Genomic DNA, 11,826 nt, shown 5'->3' with positions numbered 1-11,826 from the left:
TTTTTTTAGTATTTTGCATAATAATAAAAATAGTAATAGAGAATATATTAGGTAAATAATTAGAAGTTTTTATACACAAAAGTATAAAATTCATGCATAATAAGTACATCCTAAGTTTAAAAGCCATTTTTTAATAAAATTTAATTTATTGCGGAGTTACAGAATACAAAAAACTAGTTTTAGTATAATTTTTTTATTTTTTCCATTTTCGTAAATACAAAGATAAAAGCAAGTATTTCATTCAATTAAAATTAATCTTTGAAATCTGTTACATAAAGTAATAGTTACTTGAAGTAAATTAATACAAGAATATATTACAATAATTACTTTACATTAGAATTATAAAAACTAAAAAAATGTGACTATTATATAAATAAAAGGCTTTTTTTCAATAAGTTAAATAGAAAAAATTCTAATAGCTTTATCATCATATTATGTTTAATATGAATTTTTATTAAAAAAATTATAATATATATTATGAACTGTAATTTAAAAAAATTATATTCTTTTCAATTGAGTTATTTAATTGTTTAAATTAAAGATTAATAATCTATTATATTCCAATGTTGGTGTAAATTTTGCTTATAATTCAAGATTAACTTTTAAAAAACTAATTTTTTATATATAATGTATGTTACTTCTAGATCAATTTTAGGCAATTCAATGTATTAATGGAAATCAAACTCTAGTAATATTAATAGAAATTGAAGAAATAAGTGATGCATTTCATTTTTGTATTATTTTGAAATAAGGAAAGAAAATTTAATAAAAAAAGTCCACTTCTTTTCCTCTTCTTATGGGCATAAAGTATTGCTGTAAGGTTTTAACTTTTATGTTAAAACTGCTTCTTAATCTAAAAATCAATGTTGTATGTTATTTATTTATTTTTTAAAAACCTTTTTTTTATTATAATTGGGAAAGTGATGTAATCTCTATTTATTAAAAAAGTACATTTCAAATGTTCTATAATAAACTGAGAAACTTATACGTAGAAATGGCTGCACTACAATAATATAATGTTCTAACATGTCGGCTTAACCATATATACTATTAAACTTTAATGTAATCAAAATCAAAATAAAGAATAATTAAAGAATTTCGTTTGCAATAATGGTGCTTTCACGTATCAAATGTTGTAAAAATGAGTGTTAGAAAAGTGTAAGTAGTTTAAATGACATATATGTCTACAAATATCGGTAGACTAAATAAAAAATTAATAATTAAAAACATTAAATAAAATTTAATATAATAATTTCAAATATTTCCTTCGTTAAAAATTTTCAAGAATCTTTTAATAGACAAATTAACGCAACTACAATATTAATTGATAACAATTTGCCATTTGTTGTATAGTATTATCCTATTGATCATTAATAAATAGTAAAGTTTTGTATTGACTGAGAAGTGTAAAGGAAATACAGATAAGTTTACATAAATATTATTTTTCTATAATATTTTATTTTATATTAGTAACTAAACATAGCAACGTGCATTGACATTCGTTTGCACCTGTGAAATAAATTTTTTATTTCCTTAAATAATTATTATTGTATGAAAATAATAACAAACTAATATTTTTCGTCGTTATATACTAGATAACCGCAATTGCAGTTTTAATATTAGTTCCAAAATTGACATATGTAATTAAATTTTAACCTCAACTAATATATTATAAAACTTATTCTTAAATTTTATTTTATTTAAATCAATTAAGCAATTATGTTAAAATCTAAAATCATATTTCTAAATTGAATACTCAACAAATCATATATTGGATACTCGTTACTCTCGTTTACTCCCTTTAAATCAATAAAATCATAAAAAAATTTAATAAATTAATTAAAAATTTAATATAAGTTTTATTATACTGAGGTATTAATAAAAAAAATCTTAAAATAAGCCGATGTTAGTGATGTTTTCAATTTAAAGCTTAATATATTTTCATTCGTGCTACTTAGCCCAATTTTACACTTTTGAGAAATCCAATTTTGAGAATAATATGAAAAAAATTTGAATAAAAAAATACATAACCATTTACATTGGTATAGCATCGGTATCAAAATATTTCAGTATTGATTTACGGTAGAGATACAATGGATTTTAGGAATTCATCTTAAAAAATTATTACAATTATCACGTGTAACAATATTTTTAACAAATAATAATTATTACGCGTTGATCATATGCAAAACATATTTTAATGTGAATGAAATTATTTAGTTTATGCAAATAATGTTAGTTTATATGCATATGAGTGTAAAAGTTAATGTTCATAAAAATTTTAAATAATATAAATTGTTTTTTACTTTAAAATACATGGATAATCTCAAGTTGTTTATAATGTTGTTAATATACACTTGAGAAAAATATTTTTATCTTTTACAGGTAATAATTTCTTTTGAATTTTTAAAATTATTTATTAATTTTAATATTTGTTCGTAACATTCTTTTATTAATTAGATATTATTAATATAAACAATAATTTTAAACCTAACTTTTTATTCAAAACCAAAATCTATTTTCTTCATATTTATTCATATAAAATATTTATTCTATAATACTATAAAACAATATTATCTGATTTTATTTTAAAATAATTATAATGATATTATATGAATTGAGAAATTTCCTTGATCCCTTGATTGAGAAAGCTCAAATTAAAGGACAATTTTCATATTGCAGGAAAATTAAATTTAATATAATAACTCAAATAAATTCCTTAGTCTATCTTTTTTGCTATTATTTTATGACAAATAATTAAATAATTTAAAATGAGTAAAATAAATAATTTACTCTTTCATCAAAAACATAAATATTTTTTTTTATTTATGCAATAGTTTTTCTTTAAGCTAAACTAAATATATTAGTTAAAATATGAATTTAACGTTGCTTAGTTATATAGTTTCAATAATAATACCACATGACGTAATTAAAAAAAAATTTTTTAAAAACAAAGTTTTCGTATTATTATAATTATTTTTCTCTGTGTAATGTTTAAATTAAAATTGGAATATTCAGATTGTAAACCGTTGCAATTTTAAAAAGTATTCTCTCATAAATTTTAGGTTATGATGAAGCAATATTTCAATTCTCATAGTTAATAATAAACAATTTGTAAATAAACTTAATAAATATTTTGAATTTTTTTTATATTTTTCTTTTGATACTAACAAAATGAATTTCTTTTAATCTTTAAACGATATTTCATTATTATGATTCCTTAATGATAATATATTGCTATAATATTGATTTTCTTATTTTAACATTTTTTTATTATAAAAGTATATGTAATTTTAGTTATTAATATGTAAATTCATTTATAAATAAATATTTAATAGTCAGGCTAATTATAAATATCTTTTACATTAGACGGCGATTTTGTTAAATTAAATTTTTGATAAAATCTATATTCAATAATTATCCAAGGACACGTATTAATAAAATACAAACGGCATTGTATGATCCTTTTATTCCATCCGTATGAGTAACTATATACAACTATATATGTGACAAATAGTATTATACGCCTATGTAGTTTCATAGGTCAGCAATATTTCTTAACTCGTAAACTGCATTGGTTGCTTGCGTATTTTCTAGTTCTATTTCACTAATATACACGTATGTATAAAGTTCCCCTTTTTCTTTTATAGACACAATTAAAAATGAGATGGGCAATAAATTTTCTTTTTTCAGTGTTTCATCATCGTCCAATGGACTAGTAATGTTGCGTGGATTAACGGTGCTAGCTCGTCCACATGGTAATATGCAAGCTTATGTGAGTGCTTATTTCTTCCCTCTCTCAATTCCTCTGCCATCAGTGAGTGATAAGATTCCAGCAAGGTGGGGACTCTCCCACCAATAAAGCACAAACCGTGATGGCGTTTACAGCACATGCGCGCATACATGAAATATATTCGTACGCTATCTTTCTCTCTCTCTCTCTCTCTCACTCACTCACTCTCTTTCCCACACTCTCTCTCTCTTTCCCACTCTCTCTCTCTCTCTCTCTCTCTCTCTGTCTCTTTTACTTTCTTTCTAAACCCCCTTTATGTTAACACGAAGTCCCCTCTCCGTCCAATTGGCTATACGCCTTCGCAATCTGTGGGTAAACGAGGTTCGAAAGTGGGATTGTCGCTGACAGAGTGACGCAGGCTGGGCCAATCAAGTGCGTCGACACGTTCTATTGGAGAAAACAGGCCAATGGGCTATGCATATAAAGAGGTGGTCATTCATGTGCGCATGATAGGACAAAATAGGGTCTTTTTCTTTTTTTCTGAATGTACTGAGAAAAACGCAGAAAAGAGAAAAGGCGCAATGAAATCGAAAGAGAAAGAGAGATATAATACAAACAGACAGATAACAGACATACAGACATGCAGACATACAGACAGACAGAAATTGAGAGAGAGAGATTGAGAGAGTGAAGAAGGACTGATTGGGGGTGGGGGGTGGGGGGCAGCGAATGAAAGAAATGGAAATAGTTTGAAAAGAGAACATCTTCTCTGACTTTGGTAACAGGTACTTCTCCGTAGTGGATACTCCACAGCACGCATAACTTATATTTTTTTATATATTCTCTCTCTCTCTCTCCCTCTCTCCCTATATATATATATATATATATATATATATATATCTTTCTATCTATCTATTTATCTCTCATACGTTAACTCTTGCACGCATAATATCAAATCTATATTTTCTCGTTATTAATGTCTCTGCTTTAAATATAAAAGAATTTCGATCTATGCACCAAATAACAGTCAAAGCTTTACAAGAAAGCAACGTCAAATTTCATTGAAGTGAACATTAAGTATATTTCTGTAACGCCTCCCTCCGCGTAGTCGCTCCCTAGTGGGCGCATATACACATATATGCTCACCCCTAGATGCGGGGTAGCTCTAAACCGGGGGATTACCACTACCACTGTCGACATCGACGGCGACGGTAGTAGGGGTACGGGAGGGAGGGGGACGATGGTACTCGGCAGCACAGCCCGGCCCGCTGAGCGACGCTCTCTCGAGTGGGTCTAAGCGGCCGTGAGAGGGCCTCTCCAGGAGAGCCCCAACAGTACTCTCCATTCATTCATCCATACAGGCAGGCCGGCAGCTAGTCCCGGAGCCAACGAGAGCGCCGCGCCGCCGCGCCGCACTGGTCCTACACTAGGAGGAGGCCCCGCGCGCGCGCCCCAACACAAGACACCCTTCGGCTTTCCGGAGGCTGCGCCATCGGTGCCAGGGATCCCCGAGAGGGAGCGCGGGCCGAGGGCGTCGGTAGTGTGTGCGGTCGTCGAAGCTCTTACCCGTTGCCCCTGAACACCAAGGATTGCGACCCTGGCGAGGCACTGACTGACAGTGGGACACCAGTGTCGGCCGCCGGCCGGCCGTGGCCGGCCACTACCTCCTCGCCACTACTAGCCGGTTCTTATCAATATCGTGAGTGCCGCTCGGTCGTCCGTACTTCAGACATTATCAATCCATCAGCATATATCACAAGTGATCCAACAACGTTGATGTGTCTATATTATTTTTATGCGCGGTCACTATCAGTGGGCCACCACAGGTTGCTAAGCATCTAATGGTGAACAGTTCTTTACGGCGAGAGGACTATTGTAGTCAATTGGCTATTTCTCAAGCAAGTTAAATAAAAGTTACCGATAACGCCGATAAGCGGGCGTTGAAAACGGAAGGTACCGAAGGGTCGGTAGGGTGTGCGCGGAGCCGGACGGAGGAGAGAATATGCCGTATCAGTTGTAAAGAAGCGTCGCCAAAATTCTTTGCGGTTCGTATCTGCGCTACTTCGACGGCAGGAGCGTCGAAGTCTTCGCCGAGATGAGTGGCGGCGGCAGCGCCGGCAGCCAGAACAGCGCCAGCAATGCCTCCAGCTACCATCAGCATCAGCAGCAGCAACAGCAACAACAACAGCAGCAACAACAGCAGCAGCAGCAACAACAACAGCAGCAAACGGAGCTGGAGCAAGCGGGCTTGCTGCCGGAACTCAACGGCGTCGATTTGGCTATGAGTTTGTCGCCCAAGCACCAGCACTCGGCGCACGTGCAGGGGGGTGCAGGCGGCGCGCACACTACCCCCTTCAGTGTTACGGATATACTTTCGCCGATCGAAGAGTCTTACCGGAAGCTGGAGTTCGCTGCTGTAGCAGCGGCCGTTGGCGCCGTAGCGCACGGCCAGGCCTCGCCCTACGCAAACACCTGCGGGGGTGGCGGAAGGGGGGTCGGTGCTGGAAGCGGTAATACTGGAAGCTCGAGCGCGAGCAGTGGCAGCCCACCTCTCCACGGTGGCTCGACTCCTGGCGTAAGCACACCTGGACCCATCAGTGGAGCGAATAACGGAGGGGGTGGGGTTGTGGGGAGCGCAGGTCTAGGTGGCGGCCCAACAGGAATGAGTGCCGTTGGCAATCCTTACGCGACCATGCAACTCGCGCCGCAATATCAATACTGCGCTGCCGAATTATCTCCATATCACCACGCGGGCCCTGGAGTGGGTGGGGGTGCAGGCGCCGGTGACCCCATGAGATCGCATGCTGTCTCGTCACACCATCATCCGTGGTACGCGCCAGCGCCACCCACAACCAATGATCCACGATTTGCAAGTAAGTTTATTCCCCCTTCATCTTATAACTGTTTCTCGTGTAATGGACATCATTATTTCTTATTATTTTGTCCACTATAATTTTAACGGCAATTCCTAATCCTCGCCATCAAAATGCCCGTTGCTACCTATCATCATAATAAAAGAATATTTAATTTAAATTTCAATACCGTACAATTAATATAAGTTATTATAATGAACATTGAGAAAACAAATAGAAAGTTCTTTATCAGAGACATTCGTTTGAATGATAAATTACTTAAATTTTAATATTTAATTAATCTAATCAATTTTACATATTGAATTAGATTTACTTTAATTATGAAAATTTTACTTTGCTTTAGAAAAAAAATTAAATGATTAGAATAATATTGTATATATAATAAGATCGAATACTACTAATAAGTTAATATAGTACATTCAACATTTCTCGAAGTATTATAAAGCAAAAGTTATATAAATTTGTATTCGCTATATATTAAAAAAAATACTTTTGATATATATATATATATGTATATATGTATATATATATACAGAGAGAGAGAGAGAGAGAGAGAGAGAGAGAGAGAGAGAGAGAGAGAGAGAGATGTATGAAAAAGCTCAAACTAATAAAATATTAAATTATTATATTATTAATTAGCCTGCAAATACGTAATAGATACTCGAATTGCTTAAATTGACGTTATTTTCAACTAGCAAAATTCTATAACAAAATAGTTGTGGTTGTTCATTGTGAACCTTACACTGGTGTCATTTTATGTTGAAGTGCGTAAAAGAACGCCGTGAATTCATTGAATTCCTCGGTACTATATATTGTTGTACCCTAAGGATTTCAAATTCTTGCGGTTAATAAAAATTCTTCTTATGTTATACTAAAGTAATTATTATAAATGTAAATGAAAATAAGTTAAAAGCTTGATTTAAAATAAAATACCACATTTTTTATGCATACCTCTAAAAATTTCCAAGTTATTTTAAAGTATAAATACGTTTTTTTTTGTATTTTGTTTTTTGTTTTTTGTTTTTGCTTCTGTTTGATTTCGTATATATTATATATATCTTAAAATATCTTAGAAAAATTTCATATTATTATATACAAACTAACGATTAATAACTACTAACTGATACTCTTTCTAAAAAATCTAATTTCCGAAAAACATATAAGCCAAGAAAAATGCTTTATTCTACAAATCCTTATTCGTACGTTATAAATAAATTTTCTTTTGTTTTTGACATGTCACCGTTATCAAGTACTTCTAAGTAAATTTATTTATAATCGGAAACACGTATTATCGTAATTATATGTTTCATTCGTATAATTTTCTGAATACCAAAATTAAAAGATACTTATCTTATAACGTAAAATGCAAAATTTCAAAAATTGACTATTTCTTCATGAAATTAATCATTTCATCATTCATAAAACTACATAGCAATTTATTGCTTCGAATAGATTCGTATATTTATGATTCTGCAAATATGTCGAAAATTGTTTATATTAACTTGTATATTTAAATAGAATCGATAAGAAATAATTTGTAGATAAAAAAAATTTATACAATAACTCTTAACTAAGTAAGATATAAAGCAGATTTAATAAATAAATTAGTGCAGATGAGCCGAACACATTTAAAGAAGAAAAAAAACGCTTTGTAAGTTAGTAAAAGCAAAGTCCGACCTAATCTTAACGACGGCCGACGGATCACGTACTTTTATCCGTCGCTAACCATGTGAAGGTATCCGCAACTATCTAATACACTCTCCTCCATTTAGAAACTACGAAGTCCTGTCACAAGCTTCTACGTTTCTTGTTTCAAAGACAACAGCGAAAATTCCACTTAGCCGTAAACGTATATCCATGGTATATGGAACCGACATACGTCATTCATTACGAATTCTTAATATCTATATATGAAAAGATTGAATGACAATAGTCATTTCAAGAGCTGAACTTATAAAAGTGTTACATCAATTTTATTATCCACCATATACTAGAATAAAAGGATCGAAATAAAAATACACGATATTATGTATGTGTTTAAACAGAGTCAATAAGCAATATTCCGTATTAGCTGCATATTTTTAAATAATAGTTTCTTAGCTTTCCATAAAAATTATTTTAAAAATTAGCATATATATTCAACAATATTAATTTTGGAGATATTTTTTCGAGTATTAATTATTTAAATTTTAATTTGAAAACTCATTTTATGCTCTTATTATGGTATCATTTTCACAATTGAGTTATTTCTAGTTCGTAGTGTTACATGAATTTCTACTGAAAATTACTTTAACATATATTTATAATTTGATTAGCGTTTAAATTTAATAAAGTTAATGTGCTGTAAAAAAAAAATTTATTTATTAGAATATCAACTATTCTTAATAATTCACAATTATTGATAATTATAAAATATGCTAAACAATGTAATAATATTTAATTAATATAATATATACTATAGACATTAAATTGGTGTGATTTCATAATTATATACTAAAATCATGTATTGTATGAACATTATTGTACTTCCTGAAAAATATTAATTGAAATTAATGTACTTTATTAAATAAAATAATAAGAATGCATTACCAACTTTTAAAAAGCTGTTTAGACAAATACTTATTTTTCTATCGAATTTTATAAACAATTACTTGAGATATTTTTTATCTAAAAATCTTTTCATATAATTTCAAAGATTAAAATGTCAAAGAGTAAATAATATTGTATGTACGCCAAAGAAGATATCGTGTAAAAAATTAATGTTTACTTATCTGAATTCTGTTATATTGAAGTACATAAACTGTAACACTTTATATTTAATCTTATTTACTTAATCCGCACAAAACATAAGAAATAATTTCACAATTATTCAGTAAAATATGATAAGTGAATTATAACATTGTAATAATTAATAAAGTATCTATAGATAAAAATAAATAAAATTTTTTTTAATTTTTATATAAACAAACGCGATTTAAAAGAAAAAAATTTTTCTTAGTTTGTGAAGAAATATATAAATAACATTAAATAATAATTATTTTTAACAATCATATTAGTTAAAAAAAAAAAATAAAAAAAAAAAATTTTCAAACAATTTAAAAATAATTGTCTAATGTAATGAAAATTCGCTAAAAAGCTGTTCGTATGTTCGTCACGTACGGGTAATACAATATCGATTGAGTCGTCGATATGCGCGAGACGCACTACTGGGAGCAACCCAACCGATTTTAGTTAAACAAATATTCCAAGCTGGACTGTGGGTCACAGTATATGTGTTTTTGAGGGAGCGAATACAGAAACGTCATCAGCCTATCGGCTTCATCCTATATAAATCGACAGAGAAACAAAGATGTACGTGTGAGTACAGCGTTGAAGCTTCTATATCCACGTCCACCGAATCCAATTTGTCGAGGCCCTACTTGTTCCAATATTCCTCTATCCGTTCCGTTATATTTGATGTTCATTCCTACAACAAGGAATGAAAATCCTCTGGGTATGATACTTTAAATATGTATAACTTTAATTCTACTAATGCACATTGCAAACATTATTTAAAATTTCTTTGAAACATTTTATTAATTATCATTTAAATTGCTTTTCATTTGTTAGATAAGTCTTACATAAGTAATTTATTTGAAAAATATTTTCTTTAATTATAAAATATTTTCATTATTGAAGTTGAAGTTGAACTATAATTTTTACAAAATTTTTATAGAACATTAGATACTATTAGTGCAAATATATTTTGTGTATATAAACTCTCATATAATGAAATCGATATAATTTAAAATAATAACTGGCGATAAATTTTATACATACTTGGTAATATTAATTCGTGTTAATTAATATTGATTTAAAATTACGAAATCAAATAAAATATCGATAAGTGAATATGAAATTTTTTACATAATCAATGGAATAAAATTAATTAATGAGTTCTCATGATTTCAGGTATATGTTTTAACAATACCAAACAATGTCAATACATAAGTATTAAAATACGTATTCAACGCTACACCTTCCGGGCCTCACGAAAGAAAGTTCTCAAATTTGTTTTCTTGATGGCTAGGGTGGTCTTCGCCTGTAACGCCAAGACTCGAGTTTATCTAACGAGTTCCTGGACTTCAGGCTCAATCATACGTCTTATTGGCACTGCTTAAAGACGATCCCGTAATAACTATCTCCGACGCATCCCTTTTTCGTCTCAAGCTGTCAGTCAAAGAATCCGGTTGCCCACATAGAAGAAAATCATATTATATTCGTGGTCGCGCAACCTCGATGACATGAAGAAACTTCAAAAAATAAAGACTACTATTTATCTTTTCATAGTCTTATAGTTTTTTGCATGCTGCTCTCTTCGACTTTATGTACTTATTTTTATATTCGAGCGTTAAATTTTTAATTTCCTAGAAGAATAACAATTGTAATTTAAATGATTTGCAATACATTTTGAATATTATATATATATATATATATATATATATATATATATGTGTGTATGTATATAATACATTTTAATCAGATATTATTACAAAAACTTATAATTACCTTAATTAATTTTCTTAGGATATGTAAACAACGAAACGTTTATGTGAATACTTATTACTGCATACTCAAAATCTATTTTATCTAATTGTATGTACATTATTTCCAATAATTGTGTGAAAATCTAAATAAGAGAAGAATAATTTCGATTCAACTAGTTTTGTGACGAAATTTTAGCATAAAATAAATTTATTAATTTAACAGAAATAATATCAAAATAAACAAAATCTTGCAAAAAATGAAGATTAATAATTTTAAGTAAATTGATAAGAGAAAATTAAAAATTTTGCAGCTTCCTTACTTCGTATAACCAAATTTGGACACCAAAATATTAGATTCTCATCAACTTTTTAAGCTGTCGTAAGAAATTTGTAGATATTGTTGTAAAGATCTCGGATGCGGTCCCTTAAGTCTATAGGCATCAGTGAATTGGCGCTTTTCATACCTAAATTAAACTATTGTCCGTAAGTGTCAGATGAGTTTTTCTTTTCGAGCACCAGTTGATGACGAGGGTCACACCTAACTTTACAGATCAATTTGACACGGGGCGCCTCGAAGATTTAATAATAATCCTTTTTCCCTCGTTTGTATTATGAGGATCGCTCGATTTCCTACTCATTTACTACTGAATGATCTTTATCATTGTCATAATAACTTAAATATATTACAACGTTC

At 30.3% G+C, this 11,826-nt stretch overlaps 1 protein-coding gene across 1 annotated transcript in view; it reads left to right on the top strand.

Annotated features, from left to right (window-relative positions):
• Positions 1 to 5,609: 5,609 nt before the first annotated feature.
• The window catches only part of LOC105368076 (homeobox protein Nkx-2.4), a 34,962-nt gene continuing 28,745 nt past the window's right edge, over positions 5,610 to 11,826 (top strand). The window contains exon 1 of the mRNA XM_011506982.1: positions 5,610 to 6,606. Within this exon, the coding sequence (XP_011505284.1) occupies positions 5,829 to 6,606 (778 nt within the window). The 5' untranslated portion in view covers positions 5,610 to 5,828. The remainder of the gene's footprint in view (positions 6,607 to 11,826) is intronic.

Source organism: Ceratosolen solmsi, unplaced genomic scaffold (assembly GCF_000503995.2).
Source record: "Ceratosolen solmsi marchali unplaced genomic scaffold, CerSol_1.0 scaffold6, whole genome shotgun sequence".
Taxonomy (NCBI): domain Eukaryota; kingdom Metazoa; phylum Arthropoda; class Insecta; order Hymenoptera; family Agaonidae; genus Ceratosolen; species Ceratosolen solmsi.
The sequence above is the reverse complement of the archived record's forward strand: the minus strand, read 5'-3'. Positions and strand labels throughout refer to the sequence as shown.